The sequence below is a fragment of the Rhinolophus sinicus genome, chromosome 11 (assembly GCF_057876585.1).
Source record: "Rhinolophus sinicus isolate RSI-liver-muscle chromosome 11, RSI-T2T, whole genome shotgun sequence".
In the NCBI taxonomy this organism is placed as follows: Eukaryota; Metazoa; Chordata; class Mammalia; order Chiroptera; family Rhinolophidae; genus Rhinolophus; species Rhinolophus sinicus.
This window is the reverse complement of record NC_142511.1, coordinates 6,147,068-6,171,531: the sequence shown is the minus strand read 5'-3', so window position 1 is coordinate 6,171,531 and position 24,464 is coordinate 6,147,068. Positions and strand designations below refer to the sequence as shown.

At 37.9% G+C, this 24,464-nt stretch overlaps 1 protein-coding gene across 1 annotated transcript in view; it reads left to right on the top strand.

The window, feature by feature from the left end:
* SLC9C2 (solute carrier family 9 member C2 (putative)) overlaps nucleotides 1-24,464 on the top strand; it is a 63,567-nt gene that overhangs the window by 9,900 nt on the left and 29,203 nt on the right. Inside the window, exons 6-17 of the mRNA XM_074322251.2 lie at nucleotides 3,268-3,384; nucleotides 4,285-4,446; nucleotides 5,302-5,401; nucleotides 8,122-8,265; nucleotides 11,645-11,813; nucleotides 14,017-14,098; nucleotides 16,617-16,783; nucleotides 17,335-17,445; nucleotides 20,095-20,192; nucleotides 21,177-21,296; nucleotides 22,441-22,639; nucleotides 23,334-23,522. Coding sequence (XP_074178352.2) covers nucleotides 3,268-3,384; nucleotides 4,285-4,446; nucleotides 5,302-5,401; nucleotides 8,122-8,265; nucleotides 11,645-11,813; nucleotides 14,017-14,098; nucleotides 16,617-16,783; nucleotides 17,335-17,445; nucleotides 20,095-20,192; nucleotides 21,177-21,296; nucleotides 22,441-22,639; nucleotides 23,334-23,522 — 1,658 coding nt within the window. The remainder of the gene's footprint in view (nucleotides 1-3,267; nucleotides 3,385-4,284; nucleotides 4,447-5,301; nucleotides 5,402-8,121; nucleotides 8,266-11,644; nucleotides 11,814-14,016; nucleotides 14,099-16,616; nucleotides 16,784-17,334; nucleotides 17,446-20,094; nucleotides 20,193-21,176; nucleotides 21,297-22,440; nucleotides 22,640-23,333; nucleotides 23,523-24,464) is intronic.

Genomic DNA, 24,464 nt, shown 5'->3' with positions numbered 1-24,464 from the left:
AAATTGTGCATCCAGCAGAGTAGATATGTGTGCTGTTTTTCTTGACGATGGAACATTGATTGACTTGAAGGGTGCATTGCAAGCACACCCACTCCCGATCTGGATTACATAACACCAGTTATAATCTCAAAGGATTTTTTTCAAGAAGAAAATGTAACCCTTCTAGAAGGTGATAAAAATAAGCATTCTTATTCCATTCCACTGAATTCTAAGCCATAAGGTAGAGACCCTGCTTTACCCCAGTGAAACTTTTTCAAGGTCTCTCTACATTTTGTTAGAACTCCATTTTGGATGAGCTGACGTTGGGCAGGGGGTAGAGGGGGGGGGTCATAGTTTATTGAAAAGAAATGGGGTAAGAGTGTAGTCTGGCAAGTACGTTGTTCAGTAGAAGCTTATTCCCAAGAAGGTTTGGGGTCCTGCATACCTACTATCGTATTTGGTAAAAGATGATTTCACTCTGAAATATCCCCCTACTTATTTTATTATTTATATATATATGTGTTTTATTTACACAGCAATACAAACATGAAATGGTTAGATGCCATCGTTTCTGTTTTTGACTCAGAAATATTTTTCTTACCAATTTTAAGGTACTGGTTATATTTAGTGGAAATATATTGCCTTATGATTGGAGGGGGAGACCTCCAACCTTTATAGCAAATGACATTTCCATTTTATACCCTCTTATACCTACAACTAAGAAAACAGGAGGCTTTAAGACACTTGTCATGGTAATATTCTAAATCGTCACAAGATATTTCTCAGAGTCTGATCCTGTCCTCTTTTCCTTCTCTCTTTCTTTCTAAGTTCAGTGTTTTTCTTTCCTTCACCTGTCTTTCCCTTTTAATCATTTATATTCTCTTCCTTCTCCCTTTTCTGTAATCTCTTGATTCAAAGTGGCTACAATCAACTATAAACTTTAATTACTTACTACAGTTTCCATATTAAAAAAAACTTTTTTTCTCCTATTTCTTGAAAAGAAAACTAGCAAAGGTATTTGGTTGATGTTATCTTTATGTCAGGTGGTACATGGGTTCTGGATCCAATAACCTTTTTTCCTAAAAAAGCAAATTTGACTGATTTTTATGGGGGAAAATCATTCTCACAGTCTCACAGAGCCATCATCTAAGCCCCATGTGTGAGTTAGATATATGGTCCTATCTTCAGAACAGTTTACGTCTATCTAATTGTCATAATACATGCATTTTTTTTTAAGGAAAAATATTTTTTCCATATGCCTAAAACTATCGTTAGAATATACAAAAGTAGAGTTCCTACAATGTGAATGGTGCTTCTTTCGATGTGGTGCCCTCGTGCGCTGTAAAAACTGCATTGGCCCACTAAGAAAAGTTAGTGGATGTACACATGAGAGTTATCAGGCATTTGTCTATTTATTACCTGCTTTAAAAGAGTGCATAGGGCTCAAACAGTTTTCACTTTAAAACGAATCTGGAACAGGAGCTTGTAAAGGAATAAAAGACAAAGTGTTCGTATGATCTCAACTGAGTGAAAAGAATTAGATGCTTTGAAAACGACTGCACCGTTAAAATGGTTCTATCTGGGTTGTGGAATTACACACGATTTCTTGTTTTATTCTTTTCCAAATTTTACAATGAATTCATGAATCTAAGTTAGTTCTACATGAAAGCAATACAAATGTGGGGAGTAATCCTTGTGGTGTTTTGCTATTAAAATAATACTCACTCTGAATATTATAACTATCATATTAAAAACTTCATACACACAACCATGTATTTTACTTGCTCCTGGTTCATTCACTGAATTCGAGGGGAGGATGAATGGATTGCTTGACCAGCTAAGTCAAATCTGCTAATACTCTCCAACCCTGTTTAACCCGCATATTTGTGTTTCGTCGACGTTAGTCATACGAAGTAAGACGAGATGATTGTAACTTATCTTGCCTTTTATTATCTTTGCTTCTTTATTGGCTACAATAATGAAGCAGGAATAACAGAAATTCCACAATCAGACACTGAGTAATATGAAATTCTGTAAAATCCTATCATTTGGGAGACTTTTGCAAAGATGTTCCCGTCAGCTAAGTCACCACTCCCTCCAAGAAATTTCCTCAAAGTCCCACTCAGTAACTCCCACTTATATCTTAGTAGCGACTCTTAGAAGCCGGAAGTTGGGGAAAAGTAGTTGTTTAGCTGGGCATGGTCCCACCCTGAACAAAACAAGTACTGTTACCAAGAACAGGGAATGGATACTGGATAGGTTGGTACCAGTCAGTAGCACCCTACGTGTAAGTTGTGTATCACTAGGCAACTAATTTGATTACATTTTCTATTAACCTTAACTGTTAATGAATGTTAAGTGCCAATAAGATTTTGTACTTATTTTTTTTATAGCAGCTTTGTTGCGATATCACCCATACCTTAAAATTCGCCCTTTGAAAGTATGCAATGCAGTGGTCTTTAATGTATTTACAGAGTTATACAACCATCATCACTATCTAATTTTGTAACATTTTCAGCACCCCCAAAAGGAATCTCTTATTCATTAGCAGTCACTCCTGGTTCCCTCACTCCCCAACCCCCTGGCAACCACTTACTCAATTTTCTGTTTATGGATTTACCTATTCTGGATGTTTCCTATAAATCACATTGTGCAATATGTGATTTTTGTGTCTGGCTTCTTTGACTTAGTGTCCTGCTTTGAAGGTTCATCCATGTTGCAACATGTATCAGTTGATGCTTCATTCCTGTCTGTGGCTGAATAATATTCCATTGTAGGGATAGAGCACATGTTGTATCCATTCATCAGCTGATGGATTATGGGTGCTTTCCACTTTTTGACTCTTATGAGTAATGCTGCTATGAACATTCATGTACCAAGTTTTGTGTGGACATGTGTTCTCAGTTCTCTTCGATATATGTCTAGGAGTAGAGTTGCTGGGTCATACCGTGTACTTATTTCTAAAATGGGATTCTTGTGGGGTCTAACGATTCATGTTTATTGAAGCTAAACGTAGTGTCCTGAGAAGTGTAGTGTCCTTCTGAAGCTCAAGCATGATCTGAGGCTATGGACACTTCAAAGAGTGCCGCTGCCATGTTCCTTTGCCATTGGAGATATAGAAGGCACAGTGGACAAATTAAAAGTAGCGATTGTGATTGTCTTACAGACCCATCCCAGTCATGGCTGCCTTCTTTTTTTTTCTAGCATATTCCTTCTCTTCTGTTTTTGTGTTTCCTGTTTCAGAGCATTGTTTTCATATTAAATTATATTTTATATTTCCTTTTCCAGGTATTTCCAAAATGTATACCGATATCATTAGAGGAGAATCAATGATCGTCTGTAGCTTCACATCCATTATTTTTGGATTTTTTCGGAACAACATACTTCACATGTCTGTATTTAGGGGTAGGAGCATATTTTTGTCTGTATATTTTCTAAAATCATGTATGGCGCATTCCAATTCATACTGAAATTTAAGTATTATACATTCAAGATGTCTTAACTTTAGTGCTTTCTCTGCACTTGGACCAATTAAAATAGCATATCAGGCCACGAGAAAATAATTACATGCCAACTGTGTGTATTTTCTTGGATACTAAGGGGAAAGAGTGTTAAATTATTCCATCTCCCTCAATACGCATGTGTGTGAGTACACACACACACACACACACACACACACACTGTTCTCTGGGGCTCAGATTTCCTTCTTTCCTGGATCAATCTGGATCTCAGTGAGTAGATGCTAAGCATTGGCTCAATCCTGGAGTTGAGTCTGAGTGTGGAAACTGAGTATTTCAAGCAGTACTGGAGCATCACATCCTGGAGGTGATTCTAGACAGACTCAAGTTATTGCGACTATGGAAAATTTCCTCTCTCCATTTCCCAAATGCCACCTGCGCTGGGGGAAGGGGTCACAAACGGACTGCAGGTTGGTGGGGACCCCAGCAAGGTTTGCTTGGCCCTTACGTAATTCATAAAACATTTGAATTTGGGTGGATATTCAGGTATCTTTTGGTTGGACCTTCACTCTCCAGCTTGTCACAGGCTTTTCACTTTATTCTCCATGACTGGCTTCTGAGGGCATTTGAGTCTGCCATGCCTGGATAAGCAACCCTCAAGCTGCAGACCGTACGGGAAATATATCCCCAGAGGGCCTCTTTTGCCAGGCTCTCATAGGAAACTCCCATCTGCTGCAGAACAAGGTCTCCATTCAAAATCTCAAGAGCAAATCAATGGGTGTAGACCCAAATGTCATCAATGAAAGAAACAGGTCCAACTTTGCTTTTTCTTGTTTCCTTTCTCTAGAGTACCACATCCTCGTGGACCTCATCTTGAACGTCTCAGGAAGCATAATGTGTGGATATTGGTGTGCAAGAATCATTCATTTTATATTCACTGACCTTTATAGCAACACACTGACTAATATCGTTCTTTACTTTTCGATGGTGTACATGATTTTCTACCTTGGTAAGGCAGAAACAAATACCAAACAAATGCCATCCTCAGTGTGAACTTCGTTCGTCACCGTATCCCTTGACCTTGAATCCAGTTGCTTTTCCCCAACTGCTTCCCCTTGTTGTGGCCCCTCTGTGCCTCTGGTCATATTATCTTTCTGCCACCTCCAGCTCTTTCCTGGTCTCTCCAAGTTCCCTTAATTTAACTACCTGTCCTTTCCCTTTGCATTCTTCCTCTATGTGGTTACTCTTCCTCTTTCTGAACTCCATTCTTTGACCTTGTCTTTAGTCACTGGCAGTCCCCTGGAGGAGGAATCAGCACTCAGTGATTCCTGCTCTGACCCTTAATAACCCATCTCTAGAATGAGAAAGTTGGGAGAGATGCTCCTGAGGTCTTTTCCAGTTCAACAGTCTAATTTACTGTGTCTCAAAATGGTGGCTGGCCCTTACCCGAGGCTAGGAGGCAGGAAAGGAGAGGTATATCTGGTATATCTGTATCTGGAAGAGAAGCAAGAGAGTGGAATAAACAATCATTTGCTAGTTTAGTCCTGAAAATTATGTGGAATTCAAATTCCTGTATCATTATTTATTGGACACTCATTCGTTTACGTGTTACCTATGGCGGCTTTTTCACGTGGAGTCGTGGCAATAGGGACCGTATGGCCTGTAAAGAAATTAGGACTAAATACTTATTACAATCTGATCCTTTACAGAAAAAGTTGGCCAACCCCCGATTTTCAGGCTTAGGCCAATTCATTGAAGCAAATTTCCAAAAAATACTGCCCTTGAGTTTCCCACCAATCCTTTGCTCAACTGAGTGTGCAGATTTGAATGCAACTCATTTCATTCATTTTTTTTTCCTCCCTAGTGGAATTTTTTGGAATGTCAGGAATGGTTGCTTTAGTCACCGTGGGACTGAATTTAGATTCCTTAAGCTTTAAACCAAGGATCAAGTTAATAATTACCAAGTAAGTCTCCTATTGTGTACATGGTATAGATTTTGTAGAAATTTAGTGCTTCAGTGGTCCTGCCTTTGTGACACTAATAAAACTCCCTTTTTATAACTTTTTCCTACCTTTTCAATTTTAATTTTACTACCAGTTATATTTGAAAAGGACTTGAGGAACCAACAATTATTGACATTAATTGATATTCCCGTGCTGAATAGTAGTATCAGTGGCTCAGAGACCATAGTGGTATTTATACAGAACTCTTTGATAAAAATTTATTTTGAGCTGTGGGAAGTGAAGAAAAATACTTTTTTCCTTTATTTCCAGCTCTTCCCATATTAGGATACTGTCATTTAAGTTCATTGTTAATGAAACCTGAATGACAGTATCCAAATATGGGAAGAGCTGGAAAAGAAAAGTAGCAGAAAGGTACAGCTCCACCAAAACTCTTAGCTACCCTTTACAAAATGTCACACGGCCCTCTCTGGACAGAGGGAACACCATTTGCTTGTCTTCTCAGACAAATGAATTGGCCCTTCTCTGAGAAACTGTGCTGAAATATAGATTTATTTCAGAATTATTTCCCACCAAGTCATACTCTGATGTAGAAATTCTCACATTGGATGAAAGCAAATGTTAAAATGAGAAAAATAAGCCATGATCCTGAGTTTTCCCATGAAGATTCATTACTTTAATGTAAAGGACTATCCATTGCTTTGAAATTATGTCCTTTCTACTTTTATGATGTTTAAAATGTTGTTTCTTTTATGAAATTCCAGTGGTAGAAGATGGTACTTTTTAAAAATGAAATTCCAGTGATAAAAGATGGTATTTTTTGGGGGGGAGGGAAGGGGAACAAGACTTTATTGGGGAACAGTGTGTACTTCCAGGCCTTTTCTCCAAGTCAAGGTGTTGTCCTTTCAGTCTTTGTTGTGGAGGGCGCAGCTCAGCTCCAGGTCCAGTTGCCGTTTTTTCTAGTTGCAGGGGGCACAGCCCACCATCCCTTGCGGGAGTCCAACTGGCAACCTTGTGGTTGAGAGCCCACTGGCCCATGTGGGAATCGAACCGGCAGCCTTTGGAGTTAGGAGCATGGAGCTCTAACCGCCTGACCCACCGGGCCGGCCCGGTATTTTTTTTTTATAGCTCTATTTGGCAAAATAAAAAAATTGACACCTATAACTATACTAATTTTGTGTAAATGTGAAGACACTTGACTGGTTTTTAAAATCCGGGAGCTTGGGAATAATGGATTCAAAGAACATGTACATTTTGTCTGAATTTGGACAGTTTTCTGAGCTAAGTCGTGTTGTCTGTCAGCCTCATTATAAATTACTCATTCTATTCACTCAGTTGTTTATTCTTTCACCTCATCAGCTCATCCTTGGTCAATGTCTACTATGACCTACCTAGACCTTATATCTTAGGTTTGGGCTATGAAAATAAGTCCCTTCTCAGAAGGCACTCATTGTTAAGTGGTGGATGTGTTTGTGTAAGAAGCTAATAATAAGTGTAAACAATTAATTATATGTTTGTTGGGGTCCTACGATATGTAAGACATTTTTCAGGTCCTGTGGAGATATTTAAAAAGGTATTCTGCTCAGCCAGTTAGCCCATCATTTCTGAATTTTCAGAAAACTGAGTATTGGAATTTGAGGTCCACTCATACCCTTTCCTTGTAGGAGTTCTGAAGTAATTGAATGAAGATTGGAATCAAATAGAGGGTCACACTATCTGCTTAATTGGAGTAATGCTGTATCCGAAAACGTAGTTTATAACTGCAGCTAAAATGAGGTTTCCTAATGCTTCTTTCCGAATGTAGAACTTCAGACCCACCTACAGGGACACTGGTTTGTGGGACAGACACAGCCACCCAGTCAGCAGAAGGGGAAGTCCCAATAGAGGGTCCAAGAGGAGATGTGGCTTGGGATCTGTCTGTAGAGGTCAGACCTGGCCGTGACCTAGGTGTGTTACCACATGAAACCAGAACGGCCCCATGGCCTAACCTCAGTGCTCTGGTATGCTCAGTAAGAATCTCTGGGATGGGGCCAGGCATGTAGATTTTTAGAAAGCAATCTGGGTGATTCTTCATGCTCTTCTCTGCTTAAGCACGTGGTGGAGTTGATGAAGGGCACGGTGGGGATGCAGAGGAGGGTCGCTTCCAGAGGGTGCGTAGGAAGGTTTTGTGAAGAACACAGGATTAGAGTTAGGCTCGCAAGGTGTTTCGGAATTCAGTAAATGGGAAAGCAGACAGGAGAGAGGTTCAAGGGAAGGGACTCCGATGCAGACCACAAAGGGAGAAGTCATGCACAGGGCACGGAGGTGATCCGGTCAGCCATCACAAAGTCAAGCTTAACCTGGCGGCTCCTTGCAGCAAGCCCGGCTCTGGGTGTAGCTGTGGCAGGCCCGACCGTTGATATGCTGCCAGCTAATCTCACTGACACTGCCACGTCACCAGCCTGAGGGTGAGGGCTGTGGATCCTCACTTTTCCGCCTTGCTCTTACTGTTCTGCTGAGAGAGGCAGCCCATGGTATTGGTGTGATGAGGGTATTGGGGAATATGGAACTGGGTGTATTTCAGTTCCAACAAAATACTTTTAAATGTTGATTGTAGCAGTGATGGAAGCAAGGACCTCTGCTAAGACAAGAATGGCAGATATGTGAGACACTATTTTGTGTGAAAAGGGAACTATTTAAAAAAACACATTGCTAAAATGTGATTTCCATTCTCTTCATCCTAGGTTCCTAATAATGTTTTCATCCATGTTCCAACATTTAATATACACTTTCTTTGGCATTGTAATTGGATGTGGAGAAACCAAATATTTTAGAGCGCACACTGTAGTTTTCATTTTAATCTTATTTGCAACAGTGAATATTGTCAGGTAAGAATTGTATTTTAAAGTTTTCTTACTGGTCCTAGGTTCTCAAGCCCATAATGACAATTGGGAAACAGTGGGTTACAGCGAAAGAGAGCCCTGGGCGTGCAGTCAGAAAGCCTGGGTGGTTGTCAAGGTCCTGACAATAGCTTGCTGTGCCATGAGGGGTGTGTGTGTGTATTTACTCTTCAAGATTTCATCTATAAAATCAGAAGGGGCAGCACATCAGCATCAGCGTAACCCATGTGATTGATAGAAATGCAAATTCATGGGCCCATCCCAATTTATGGGGTTCAATCTCGAGATTCACAGAACTGTTTCAACATGCTTGTTAAAGTTGGAGTACCCCTGAACCAGATTAATGGCTCCTAACGTTTTTGTTGACTTTCATTATCATGTATTATCATCATATGAAGGTATGACAATTAAGTTCATGAACTTGTGGCAACGATGTTACTAACCTTTTTTTTTGACATCAGAGGGATTATTCATTATGAATTTGTACCAACTGGACAAACAGTTAACCAAGTTAACTATTTGGAAGGGCTGAAAAAGCAGCGTGAAAAAGTTAGACCACCTGAACTTTTTGCCAACAATTCATGGCTCTTGCATCACGACAATGCACCAGCTCACACAGCACTGTCTGTGAGGGAGTTTTTAGCCAGTAAACAAATAACTGTATTGGAACACCCTCCCTACTCACCTGATCTGGCCCCCAATGACTTCTTTCTTTACCTGAAGATAAAGGAAATACTGAAAAGAAGACATTTTGATGACATTCAGGACATCAAGGGTAATACCACGACAGCTCTAATGGCCATTCCAGAAAGAGTTCCAAAATTGCTTTGAAGGGTGGACTAGGCGCTAGCATAGGTGCATAGCTTCCCAAGGGGAGTACTTTGAAGGTGACCGTAGTGATAGTCAGCAATGAGGCATGCAGCACTTTTTCCAGGATGAGTTCGCAAACTTAATTGTCCGACCTCATAGCTATGATAAAGCCATTTATTAAGCACTTACCATGTACATTATGCCGTTAATATTCATACAACCCTATAAGGTAGGTGTCATTTCATCATTTCACAGATGAAGCATGGAGAGGTTAAAAACTTGCCTAGAGTCACCCAACTTGTAAGGGCAGAGTTGGGATTTAAACTTGACTCCCACGAGCGTGCTTTTTCTAGAATGCCATTGCGCACTCGTGGTCGTTGTGTCTCCCGTAAGAATTTAGGACAGTGTCTTTGCAAAACATTGTCATTTCCACTCAGGGTAGGCCTAGCCAAGGGCACTCACTTTCTAAGATGTTCTCCTGGAATGTGGCTTCTGCCACCTCTGAAGCCACTGCAGGCAACTCAGGTAGTCATTCGCATACAGAAGGATGTGTATACAATTTCCATTTCTTCCCACCATGGGAGCTCGTGTGCAGGTTGAAGAAAGATGCATGGTTTTTTTGCACGTGGTTTAACTCAGCTACACATCCACGATCTCATCTCATCTTCATTACAACACTAGGAGATAAGAATTATTCTCTCTATCTTATAGATAAAGAAACTGGCCAAAAAAAGGTGAGGTACCTTGCCCAAGTTCAAATGGCTAGTGGGTACCAGAGATATTGTGTGAACTTATGCTTCCACCTCTCTAGAAGAAATGCTTTATTGGAGAGCATCATCCTAAGGGGCCCTTAGACTATAGGTGGCCTTTCCGTAGAGACTTGTTGAGAAGGACATTTCAGAGAGGATGAATCAAACAAAGGCCTGGGTATAAGAATCGTCACTAACATATTGAACACTGACCACATTCACAGCCTCATTCTAAACCCTATATATGGTGCCTCGTTTAATAATTGAATCTTCATAATAATCCTTTGAGGCAAGTACAATTATCATCATCATCTCTATTTTACAGAAGAAGAATTAGAGAGATTAAGTAACGTGCTGAAGTTTACGTAGTTACTAAAGGAAGCCTAAATTTGAACCCAGGTAGACTTACTCCAGAACCTTCGATCTACTCCTCCATTTTTTTTATATCAGGAAACAACACAGGTTGTTCTATTTTGGCTGGACTCATGGAATTTTGGAGAAATATGATTTAGTAAGACTGGAAAGGTTGGGAAGAATTGCTTTGCAAAAGGCTTAAATACAAGGCAGAGAAGGTTGCCCAAATTAATTATATACATTATAGATGGTAATTGTAGGTTTTTCTGTTTCTTAATGACAGGAACTCTCTAAACTGTCTTGTAAAATTCCAGCTTAGCAACTGATACACAATATATTTTTTGTTTCTGAGAACATGGCAGTTTTATTTCTGCTGAAATCTTATTTGAAGGACATTACTGATAATTTTTTGGTGCAGATCCCCTAAAGACGGAATGTAAATTTTGTCACAGGGTCTTATAGAAAAATGATCTGTAGAGAAATAAGGTGCAAATGGAAATTATTTGTGACATTTAATGTATGATTCTTGTGGGAACTCAAGAGAAATTTGGTTGGGCTACCCTGTTTACCCAAAAATAAGACCTAGTTGGACAATCAGCTCTAATGTGTCTTTTGGAGCAAAAATTAATATGAGACCCAGTAGTATAGTATAGTATAGTATAGTATAGTATAGTATAGTATAGTATAGTATATATAGTATAGTATAGTATATATAGTATATATAGTATATATAGTATATATAGTATAGTATAGTATATATAGTATAGTATAGTATAGTATAGTATAGTATAGTATAGTATAGTATAGTATAGTATATATAGTATAGTATAGTATATATAGTATATATAGTATATATAGTATAGTATAGTATAGTATATATAGTATAGTATAGTATAGTATAGTATAGTATAGTATAGTATAGTATAGTGTAGTAATCTGGTCTTCTATTATAGTAAAATAAGACCCGGTCTTATGTTAATTTTTGCTCCAAAAGACTCATTAGAGCCGATTGTCCGGCTAGGTCTTATTTTCAGGGAAATACGGTAAGTTTGTTAATGTGTTTACAATAATTTTACTTTCTGGCCATGATCTGCAGTCCTCTGGCCTAATTTCTGAATACAGTCATGGCCTTTCAGGGAATCGATTAACTGATTGATATTATTTGAGGAAGTTTCCCTACAGGAATTTACTACCAAATCCAAGCAGTACACCCTGGTGTAAATGATCATTCCTTATATTTGTATAGAACTTCTAGCATTATTTTTCAAGATTTGAATATTATGTGCAAGATAGTAGATTTGGTTAGTTCCAGAAAGTTTGAACAACGTATCAAAAAACTAGATTGTCTTCTCTTTCCCGAAAAATTTTACATGAAATTTAGTATTTAGTATATAGTTCCAACCATGAATCACATTCATACATAAGGTGTGATTTAAATGCTTTTCTCTGCACAGATTGGTTACTACTGTGTTAGTGAGTCCTATTCTGATGTATTCGACTTACGAGTATAATTGGAGATGGGGAGCTGTGATAGCATGGTCTGGAATTAAAGGCGTTTTTAACTTGCTCTTGACTCCTGATGTTTATAATCTGGCTGAACAAAAAATAGAATCGCCACAAATGGTAGGCAAAATCATGTTTCATGATTATTCATATTTACTTATTCATTGTATTTACTTTGTAGCACTTGTCATGGTACCCGATAACACATTTAACCTTTTTTTAAAATTGGATTCGAAAAATACTTTTTTAAGTAGGAAGGAAATTTTAGAGGAAAGTTTATTGACAATGTGAAAGGGACCAGCAGTCAAGTAAAGTTTACAGACTTGGGAACTGGGTCGACTTGGGGTCGAATCCTGGCTCCGCCTTTCACAGGCTGTGTGATCTTTGGTGAGTTTCCTAGATTTGTGGAACTTAAATTTCCGGTTGAGGATTTGAGCTGATGCTTAGTAAAATACCTGACATTTAGTAAATGCTCAGTAAATGTTATTGAGCATGTAAATGCTACTGCCCAATAGCTGTCAGAAATCATAAAAAGCAAAACCCTATCTACGACATTCCAATTCCTATAGCTAGTAGAGCAAAAACTGAAGTGCTAGTTCAATATACTAAAGGAAGAAAGATTTTTTTTAAATGTTTGAACTAAGGATCTAATTATATTGATGTCTTTAGGGCTAATTTTTAAAAATTAATTTCTTTAAAAAGTTTGACTGAAGACTACATTATCGTATTGGAAAACAAAACTTGGTTTTCTTTCCACTTTCTCTCAAAGCCCTTATCCCATGGGCTAGCCGGTGGATTATCTGGTGGTGGAAGCATCTGTGGTACTAAGAATCTAGGAATGATTGCAAGAGCCCAGTGGATCTGCTGACAGTTTTAGGGTACCATATCATTTGTGACAGTTCTGTGTGAGCTAGCTGGAGAAGTTGCTAGAAGGTTCTAGAAATCCTCAGGAAACTCTCACCACCTCCCAGTCAGGTGAATCCCAAACCTGCCCCTGGGAAGGATAAAAGCACTTGAATAATGTAAACTAAGAACACCTGCTCACCTCCCAAGGAACTTCAATCCGGAGGTAGATATACAGAGGTTCCTGATATTATCCAATTTCCAGCTCAGGATTTTCTCTAGTTTGCTATTTTGCTCCTGTCCTAGAAGGCCCCAGGAGTTCAGTTTTTTTAAATAGCTTCTTTTTGTGAGCAACTATCACCCTCTGCTTCTTGCATGTGCAGAAATCAAAACAGAGAAGAGCATGTTAGGGAACGAACTCAGGTGCCCTAACTCCCAAAAGAGGGAGTGCTTTTTTGTGTGTGCTTTTTTTGTTGTTTGTATTAATGGAGTATATCGTATCCTTTCCTGTCTTTCCTGAGGATTTACACTTTATATCTGTGGGCGTGATCTGGGAATTAATTTGGAATTCAAACAAACCTGTGGTTTTGCCAAGACTGTGGGTCTTTTCATGCTTGAAAGGAAAAGTGTAATAACCAACATCTGAGCTCCTTCAGTTTTCTTTTGTGCAAGGAATTGGCCTAAAACTAATCAATGAAACATTAACTCACATTTGACTATCATTTTACATTGTTTCCCACATGTGTCTGACGTTACGAATCCCTCTGGCTCCACCCCAGACCGACAGAATCAGAATCCATGGGGAAGCCTGTGAGCCAGTGTCTTTAAGAAACACTTCAGGTGCTTTACTGCTGTCAGTCAAGTCTGGGAAATGCTCTCCGGAGGACATATTGCTATTAACTCCATTTTTCAATGAGGAACACCGAGGCTCAGAGTGGTTGACTGGCCCCAAATTCCGTGGGTGATAAATGGCAGAGCCACCAGCTCCAAATGCGGTTGTGTTTCTGCTTTGGCGTGGCACCTCCACACGCCACCAGAGCTCCCACCTGCTTCTACGGCGCCTCTTGTCCAGTTGCAGCAAAATGCTTGTGGCAGGTGCATTTCCCTCCCCCACCTGTGGTCTCCGCTGCCTGCCGTTGCGGGGGGTCTCTCCCCCACCGGTCTGTGATGGCCCCCACCTTGCTGGTTTTGCATGGCTGCTGCTGAAAGCTGTGGAGTGCTCTCCTCTCAGGGTTCCTGTCCCTCCCAGAAATGACAAAATCTTTTTTTTTTTCTCATCCACATTGACAACTCATTTCTGCCTCAGTATATTATATCCAATCAGTTTTCACAAAACCGTCCTTTTGCCTCAATTTATTTTTCACAGGCAGGATTTAAAAATGTAGATTAAGAATTTCGTGGGTGGTTAATTGAACAATGATTCCCTTTGGAGAACTTATTAATGTTTTGGTTCTAACTATTTGTGCGTTTTGTTTTATAGTTTATATTGTATGTACAAGTGGTTTCATTAATGACTATGGGAATAAATTCATACATGATGACTCATTTTGCCAGGACATTAGGTAACGTATATCTACCTTCCATTAATTAACTGGGGAGAATAATGCAGATAGATGATATTTATGCATAAATATGATCAAATCACAAATAAACACATGGTCAATAGAGAAATCCACGATAAGCTAATCGGTGGCAGTGGGGCCCAGATAGGAGGGAGAGAGCGGGGTGGGGTTACACCAGGTCAGCGTAGGGCCTTAGCATAGTCCTGTATCCCATGACCCTGTCTTCAGCTTTGCTGGTGCAGAGAACTGATTCTGTCATGGTCTCTAACTGATCAGACTGCTGGAGACGTGCATATACGGCACTCACAGAAGAATATGGATAAAGCAGAAAATCAAATTATTGTATAACGAGGATGATTTCTTTCTATGTCTGAAATAATTGTGATCATTATTCAGCGTATTCACCTTGAAATACCAATTTCCTTGATAAACCATTGGTAATCAGAATGTTTCTGCGTAAGTAAGCTTGGAACTAATGAGAGGTCAACGGAAGCTGGAAGGAGAAGGTAGAAGGACTGTGGAAGGAGAGTTCTTCTAAACAGGGAGACACCCTGGTGAATTTACCCTGTCCTACCCACAAGAGACATCACCTCTGCTGATGTCTTCTCACGGTCCTGCCTGTGCCTGAAACCGTGCTCCATCACCACCATTGCAGAACTTCCTGTGGCAGCTCCAATACGGAAACAGGGCTAGGAAATGGGGCAGATTTGGGGCAGCTCTCCCCTTTCCCCAGTTATGGGTACACTCTCGTTTGCAGTGACACGGTGTGCTTGGGTCAGCAGAAGCCTACACTGGAGCATGAGTGAAGTTCATTTGATCTCTGAAGGTCTGCCCTTCCCCTCCCAGGCCTGCTCTGCTCTCTTTGCTTAGGACATAACATCTGGGTTTCTCCCATGCTCCCTTTCTTGTGATTCCGCTTCCTAAGCTACTCAAAGACAAGATCAAGGGGTTTAATTATACTATCATGGTAATGTTTTCTCCTTCTCTTATTCTTCCATTACAAAATGTTTATTGTGTTAACCAGACCACAGGATGTTCGTTTGGAAACAAAAATATGTGGCAAGCTTTATCCTCTCAGAATCAATGCTCGTCCTTTCTAGAAATACTGCATGGCACACGTTTATCAGGCACTTCCTGGAACTGGCTTTTTAAGTAAGAATTCCAAACCAACTTCTTCCATCTGGTCTAATGCTTTAAGGTGGTGGCTCCTCACTCTCTTCCAGGATCGTCTTCAACACAGGGAGTCCATTAAAATGTAGCAGGTGCCACCAGGTGGTCTGCTTAGGCACAGCGGGCCAGAAAGTGGCTTCTGCCCCATCATATGGGTAGGATGGCATTAGGCAAATGAATGAGCTTTCTACTTGTGTTGTCTCAGCCACAGGAATTTTAAACCCAAAGCTGACACCTCCTAACTCTTCAGCTCGCTGTCAAATGCATCCTTGCTGGGGACCAGAGAGAACAAAGAGGGATATGCCTCTAGGCCTTTCTGAATCCCCAGAATTTTAGACAGCACTGTTGCACACGGTGTCCCTTAGAGAGTGCAAAGAACTTAAACGGAAACATCTAGAACCCATTTTAACTCTTTGTGAGACATTTCATATGCAGTTACGAAGAGAAAACCATTCTTTGGAGGCAGCGTTTCGAGTGAGTTGGCTAAGCTCGCTATTTAAATTCCTCTTTTTGGTAAGTGAGCCTCATAGCTGTAGCTTTAAATTCATACCTCAAGAAAATACAAGCTGCTACAAGTTTTGGACATGGAGGTTTGCTAGCCAGGCCAGAGAGATGTTAAATTTAAGAGATCGCCATTGCAGTGGCCTTTAAATTGTATTGTGTATAAGAATCAGTTGACAAATGGAAATTTTCTTATCAAGTGCACACATGTTTAAGAGTGAAACATTATGTTTCTGACAGAAAGTTGGTTGTGTGGTTGGACGTACATGTGAATCTGTGTTGGGGGAGTGAAAAAAAAAAAGAATCCGTTGGAGAACTTGTTAAAATGCAAATTCTCAAGCCAATCTGATTCTCCAGATATGGAGTAGAGCCCAGGAATTTGCATCATTTAATAAGCAGCCCTTCTACCTGTAGAAGAAATACAGGGAGTTCTCCACACTTTGAGAAATACCCATTGGGTGTCTTGAAATAGTGAGTCATGTCTCTAGCTATAGGGAATGAAAGGAAACTGATAAAACATTCCTTTTTTTTTTTTTTTTTAGATTTCTACATATATATAATTAAATTTATTGGGGTGACATTGGTTAGTAAAATTGTATAGGTTTCAAGTGTACATTTCTATAAAACATTTTTCGTAGTTGGGTCAGATCAAGTTAAGCTGTAGAGCCAGAAGGAAACAGAGAGTTGGGTAATTTCCTAGAAAATTCTGGACAAAATGTCCTTGCTCTAAGCACTCTGGTTTGGCTCTGCAGGTGATGCCAAGATTCCACTACATCATGTGACATTTTTGTTTCCCCTCACAATCTTCAGTGTATTCTGTTAAGGTTCCTGCTTTCCTCCGTTACAGGTTTGTGTACCATTTCTCTTCCGAGACAAGTGGCCATGCTCAATGCCATTAAACACATACAGGAGATAATACAGAACACAATAACTTTATTTAAAACAGAGAAAATTTTGACAAATGTTAACTGGACCTTAGTAGAAGAAAAAACGAAGATTAGATACAGCATTCCTGTGAGTCCTTCTTTCTTTCCCTGGGTCTGCCTCTCTTGCTTTCGTTTATTATAAAAAACTTGATTCTGCTAATTAACTGTCAGAAAATTTGGGAGAGGTGTATTTACTAGCTTTGCTATCTCGGTTAAAAGACTTCGTTGAATTCTGTCTCGGACAAGGTCATGGTGATCTCACCTTGTTTGCCAAATACAGGAGAATTTATGTTTTTACAGATGGGTTGGTTGAGTAACTATGAATGGATTCTGCCATGACTAATATTCTAACCTGTGGCGATGTCTCTCTGGATAAGGCTTATAAAAAAACAGAAAACACAGGCTGCTTCAGAGAGCAGTCAAGCGTAGACAGCTTGGGGGAAGAATTCCACCTGTAAATAAATACTAGTTACTTTGCCACAACTGAAAGCAACATTTCTTACATGGAGAACGTTAGCCACTTACACGAGTACATGGCTCTTCATTTTAATAATTCTGATTTGAATTATTTGAAGCATTTGACAGCTCCTAATCATTTTTACTGATTTTTAACTTTATCTCTGCATGCTTTTAAAACAGCCTGATGCTCGTCAGTTTTACAACATTTCCCGTGATGGCACCGGGCAGGAGTCTACAACAGATGATGCTTTAATAGAAGAAGCCAGATTGCATATAGCTATGATACAAATGGTTGGTACTGTTCACATAATCTGCTTTCTTTCTTTTTTATTCTTGCAATACTTTTAATTCTTACATATGGTTTTCAGGTGACTAGAAAGAAATATTTTCCCCATTTTTTGATAGTCTATTGGTTGTTAAAATTTATGTCTGATTTATGAAAATTAAAAAATGAAAATGAAAAATCTCATAGGCTTTAAGTTCAAGTAACAAATCTTATTCTAAGTCTAGTAGATTTTAGCAGTTCACTTTTCAGGGGTCTTTGAATAACATTTGGTGCCATTTACATGTTTAGTTAAACGTCTTCATAATATTTGAAACTGCTTTTATAAACTGAACATATTTGAGTTCCTTTTATACAAAATTCTCTCAAGTATTTATTAATTCTTATAAATCTAATAAGTTAAAATAAGTCTAATGAATCAAAATTGTTTTAAAATATTTCAGATTCAATATTCAAATGTTCTAATATAAACATAGGACGATTACTAGGTAATGAAATTTAAATCAACTTATCAAATCACACATTTTAAATTGGAGTTATATTCTAATCAGACAAATTTTACTCAACATTACAAGGATATGAAATACTCATTATGCCGAGTCCTTTTTAACTTCAATTTTAAAACTCATTATTGTGGAAATTTTCTCACATGTACAAAAGTAGATAGAATAGTGTAATGAACCCCCATTATCCATCACCCAGCCTTAAAAACCATCCACACCTAACCAAACCTGCTCCATCTGCACTCACATTCACCCCCACCTTTCATATTATTTTGAAGCAAATCCCAGATATCCTATCATTATTTCATCTTAAATATTTCAGTATATATCTCTACATTTTAATTTCTTTTTAAAAACACAGTAAAATACTAACTTGTGACCTGAATTTAATAATTCCTTAATAACATCAAGTATTGAGTCAATGATCAAATTTCCAGTTGTCTCATAAATGTGATCAACACGTATCTTAACAGTTTACATTTTTTAATTGGATTCCAATAAAGTTAGCACATTGCAATTAATGGATATGTCATTTAAGTGTCTTTTAATCTATAAATTCCTTCTTCTTTCATTTTTTTCTGTTAAAGAACACATTTCTTCTTAATAAAAAATATTAATATTATGTTTTCATTCTTTTAAATGTTTCTCTACTTAATTTAAAATATTCTCAGAGTTTGAAAGGCTCTTATCCAGAGCAGTGAAATATAGTCACGAATTCTTTGTAGAGTCTCCTATTAAGATGTGGTGTCTGTATTCCTCCCCCATAACTTTGGGCTGTTCTTGTGAATTGTTTTGACCACTAAAATGTGCGAAAGGTGATTTGGGAAATGTTCTGGAGCCTAGCCTTGGGGAAGATTAGCAGCTTCCACAATGAGTACATTATAAACAATGTGTACATTTATAAAGTACATGGTCAGCATGTGAGGAAGGAAGTAATCCCAGGAGGTAACTTTATCTTCTAAGTTTAATATCAGTGGCACCTAAGAGGTGTGACTTTGCTCGTAATTTATTTTAGGGGGTAGAGATTCGGTTGACACAAGAATACTGTCTAGTTATATCTGTAAGATGTTTTATGTAAGCCTCATGGCTTACATAAAAAAAATATATAGTAGATACATAAAAGATAAAGGAATTAAAGTATGCCACTACAAAAATAAATAACAAAGGAAGACGGCAAGAGAAGAAAGGAACAAAGGAGCTAAAAAGCATAAACAAAATGGCAATAGTAAGTCCTTATCTACCAAGCATTACTTTAAATGTAAATGGACTAAATCCTCCAATCAAAAGACAAAGTGCCTGAATGGATAAAAAAACACACCAAGATCCAACTATATGCTGCTTGTAAGAGACTCACTTAAGCTTTAAGAACACATGTAGGCTGAAAAGTGATGGACTGGAGAAAGATAAGCCATGTAATGGTAACCAAAAGAGAGCAGGAGTGCCTATATTTATATCAAATAAAACAGGGTTGAAGTCAAAATTGGTCACAAGAGACTAAAAAGGTCACTATAGTGGGTAGATGTTGGTCAAAGTGGAAACTTTCAGTCATAAAGTGAATTAGTTCTGGGGGGGTCTAATATACAGTATAGTGACTAGCTTTAACAATATTGTGTTACATACTTGGATGTTACAAGGAGAGTGAATCTTAAATATTCTCAGCACACACAATAAAACTGTAATTATGTGAGGTGATGCATGTGTTTCTAACATTATTGCGGTAATTATTTTACAAAATATATGTATATCAAATCATCATGTTGTATGCCTAAAATTTATACAATGTTATATGTCAACTATACCTCAATAAACCTAGAAAAAAGTTTTTAAAAAGGACACATTTACTTTTCTTTCCTGGTAGTTCATTTTGAGGCTGACATGCTATTTATATTACTAAAGTAAACTCTTTGAGTCATATAGATTTTGAATTTCCTGAAGCTAGGAACCTTTGTATCTTTTAAAACTTTCAGGGCAGTACTTTGCAAAAAAATAAATACTCAGTAAATACTTAAACTGAATAAAATTTATTGCCTGCTATAGCATTATTTTGGGTAGAAGTATATTTTCATATATTAACTTCAATAATAATAGTCAACCAAAGTTCATTACATATATGTTTTGGTTCTTTGTAATTTTTATTTAAAATTATATGTTTAGAGTAGCTTTGAAAAACAGTGTAAAGATGGAATCCTTGATGTAGAGGCAGCTCGGATATTAATTGGTGCAACCAAAAGCTATTGCCCCATCCAAGGAAAGTAAGTATAATATATCTTTGATTGATATTTCCAAAATTGAATGGGTATGTGATAAGGAATGAATGCACTGAAAGTTAAATGTCCAGATTGATCAATCTTTTTATCTTGTCTATCTTCATCTACCTGTCCGTTCATCCATCCATCCATCCACTTCCTATTTAACTTGTTTACATTTTTTTCCCCAAAGGTTTATAACCTTGGTGACATTAGGAGATTCTGGAGGAAGTTCTGATTACAGTATAATTAGATAAGAGACTAGGGGAGCCATGAAAGAAAACCCATATAATTTCATTCAGTTACTGTTATAATTATTTTGTCTTTATTTAATATTCACTAAATTCCTGGGAAGGGGAAGTGGGGAAGCCTGGAGCCTGCCATTAGATTAGACTGCTCCCTGGGGTGCAGCAGGCTCTGGAGTGATTGGCCCACCTGATGGCCCACCTGATGGTGTTGGTAGATGCAGTTCAGTCTGGTGGGAAAAGCTCCATATTTCAGAGATTCATTGATATCTAGTCACAGTCCTGGCAAACATTGGATAATGGATGATGGGGCAGCAAGGATGAGAGATCCTGCCTGGGTGACAGTTCACGTTTCAGCAGCCTGGCAATCTATCTGGGAGATCGAGTTCCTACACAGTTTGGGAAGCGTAAGGCCTTCAGGCCTTTGGAGACGCTTGGGCTAGGCAAGGCATAACAAAGGGAAGCTTGATTCCAAACCCGAAAGAATTGGTCTGGAGAAGCTTCAATTATGTTCTACCTCAGGTCAGGAAGGGTTCCAGGAACAGAGGCAGCAGGAGTCTCCTGCTAAAAATGTTCCTGTACCATGAGCATGAGTGGGTAGGCGGATGGATACAGAGGCTCACAACTAAGCATGTTTAATACACCCACATTACACTTATATTTAGCATAAATTTCCATTGTATATTACCCCAAACTATAGCACTTGCTTTTCACTATAACATATATCTATATTTTTCTCTGTTAGATTCATGAGTATCTATGATGTTTTTACTTATGTAAAAGCGAGAAGTTGGCTTATGAAGTTTAAAAACATGTTAACTTTCATGGAATATCATAAAGATGAGTCATTTTTTATTCTACCGTGGTAAGTCTTGTGAACCTTTAATAACAGTGTGTTGGAAAATACGACCTTTTCTACATAGTCAGAGTAGATGACCTTGATTTGCCTTAGTAAGAGCAAACTCATACTATGGTCAACTCTTACTGATTGAGTGCCGAAGGAGCAGAGTGCGTGCTCCTTTCTCGCCATTCGGTTTCAGCAACTTCATTCACATCTGTATTAGAGAGTGGGAAGGAAGGAGACAAGGATGTCATATCTGGATTCTTCAAGTTTTCATTGCCATGTCTTAGGGTCATGTTACACACGGGGCAGCCCACAGATTCTGGTATTCTCCCGGGTATAACACCGGGCAGGGTGAGAAATACCAAACTCGTGGATTAGATCCAGCTTTCAGCTTAATTTCATCTGTGCCATAGGGTGGTTCTGTTGATGTTTGTAATTGGGAAAAACATAACATGGCATTAATAATACCTATAACCTACTTTCCAAAGTATCACAAGATACAGATTTTATTTCACTTGGGTATGTTCTTTGTTATGTAAGTTGTGCACTTACATGCTTTTGAGAGCAGGAAGACAAGATTTTTCTACTAATAGAGTATGTCAAAATGAGAAGATACTGGGAGCATTGAAACGACTAAATTTTAAGTGGGAGATAACGTACCTTTCATAACAAGTTTTGATAATTTTTTACTTTCTTCCATTTATTAAGTTTAAAAAGAAATATATAAAAAATAAAACCCTAGGGATAGTCTCTTTTCGTTCAGCTCTACTTTTGATGGATTGAAAAACTTTAAAGATACGTCATAGTAATTATAGATTATTTTTTTCCTGTTTTTAATTTTAAACAATGCTGATGTTTTCCTCTAAATTTGTTTTTTGCTTTCAGTGTACGAATCTTTGCACTGTTTCCTATGTATTATTGCTTCGATTTAAAAATTCTCCCCATCCCTGATATAGATTAATAAGAGCCATATTTTTATCTTTCTCCATTATGACTTTTATATACAGAAAGTATGTTTTAGATTTTTGCTTATCTATTGTTTTATATTATTTATATTTTCTTCAAATTAATGTGACTGGTTTGTTTAAGCACATGTTGAATTTCACATCTTAATTGTTATGCTTTTAAAGTGATCTGACATTCTCTTTGATCTCTCCTTTTTTAGGAAAAATAAATTTCTCGTATTTGCATATCACGTTGTATTTTCAGAAGAATTTGAATACACAGGACATATTATATCATTCCTGTACATTTATCCTATGATACTTCATCTATGGCCAATGGCAAGAAAATTAAATGTGTTGTCACTGATATTAGTAAACCACTATTTTGTCTTTTTGTATGTATTACAGTCAGCATTGAAGGTACTGTTTAAAATAGAAATGTATCCTATAAAAAGAACAATTCAGATATTGTGAATTTATTTTTGTCATATTTTTGAAGTGACTTGATACAAAAACCATTTCCTCTAACAGTTGATAGAATCCTAGAATTTAGTAATCTTTGAATTTTCTGGGTTCAATAATGAAATCAGTATAATAGTCACGGTCTTGGATATCAGATAAGTATCATCATAAAAGTGGAGAGTCTCAAAGATCAGGTAAAGAAACCTAAAAATCCAGACTTGGCGTGTCCCACAAATACTCTCTGTAATGATGCCAAAAAATAAGTAAGTGAATAAAAGCAAATTATTTTGCTAGGTCATCATCATAACAGGAGAACTACTTTGTACTTCAAAGATGATTTATCAGCATTGCCGTTTTCATTCTATAATTATTATTAATAGTATAGCAATAAACCTGTTTATTGCTATTTTCCATGGCTAGGTTTTGGCATTCCAGCTTCATTATCAATTGTATATTTTGAATCAGATTATGACTTTTGATGTTGGATATTAAAAATAATTTTTTGGGATTCCCAATGAATAACCTAAAACCCAACTTTTGGAATATAACTCATTTGTAGTTGAGGATTTAACTTAATTTTTAAGATTCTTTCCCGCCACATCACTGTATCGATGCTATGAAATGACATATGTTCCATTTGTTTTCTAAACAGATACTAATTTTGAAAAAGAGGTATTTTCACCAACATTGGAATACTGTGGAATTTGTTATCATGCTCATTGGAATTGTTGATGTCTTTTGTATATATTTTGTCAAATTGAGACCGGAAAAGTTGGTTCTTATTCAGATTACAGTAATAATAGGATATTTAAGAATAATTAGGTTTATTCCTCTCATCAAGGTATGAAGCTTCACATTTTAAAATATTGTTGTTGTTGTTTTTTGTTTTGTTTTTTCCTACACTGTTGGTTAAATGTGTTAAGAAGCCTCACTGTTTGGAAAGGAATGAGGGAAAGAGCTGTTTCTGTTCTGGAATACTCGCTCTACGGCTGTCTGCTTGACTCCCCTTGTGTAGAATGGCAACCTGTCCTCCATACGCCCAGCTTCCCATTCCATCTTCTCGATCCTTCTCCACCTGCTTAAGTTTTATTTTCCCCCATAGCATTATCACCTTCTTACTGTGTGTCTCCTGTACTCTCAGTGAGGTAGGGATCTTTGTTTTGGTCACTGATATAACCTACAACTCTAGAATGGTGCCATCGCATATAGTAAGTACCTAATAAAGAGTTGTTGAGTGAATGAATGGAAAGTCTGGCTGCAGGATAACCTAGAAACAAGTTCTCCAAGTTTTAGTAAAATGTGCTCGTAAAGCCTTAACTGTGGTAGCATGAAAATATTTTCTCTACAGTCCACACTCACATAGCATACTCCCTATGGAATTTAATTTTACTGCGGCCTTCACAATGACTGTTCCTTCTTTCCATGGCTCTGGTTTTGACTGTGAAGGTAGATTTTCAGATTTTCAGTCTCCGCTCTTAAGCCTCTTTTCTCTTTCCAAAGGAGTTGGATTATATAAGCTTTTAAACTTGGGAGCTTTAGATGATTTCTCTTGCCACTCCATTTTTTTCCCCAAGTCATTTAATTCTTATTACGTCAAATAAGTCTTAGTATGTATTGAAGTTATAGAAGCTAAATATTTTTTAAAAGTTGCTGTAAACCTGATGGTAAAAGGTACACATTAGAATCCTCCATCTAGTCTCTATTCCCCAAGAAATGGAATAGTTGTCTTAAAGGCAGAATTGTTTAAAGGCCCAGACTTGTGCTTGTGGATGTTCTTTTTTTA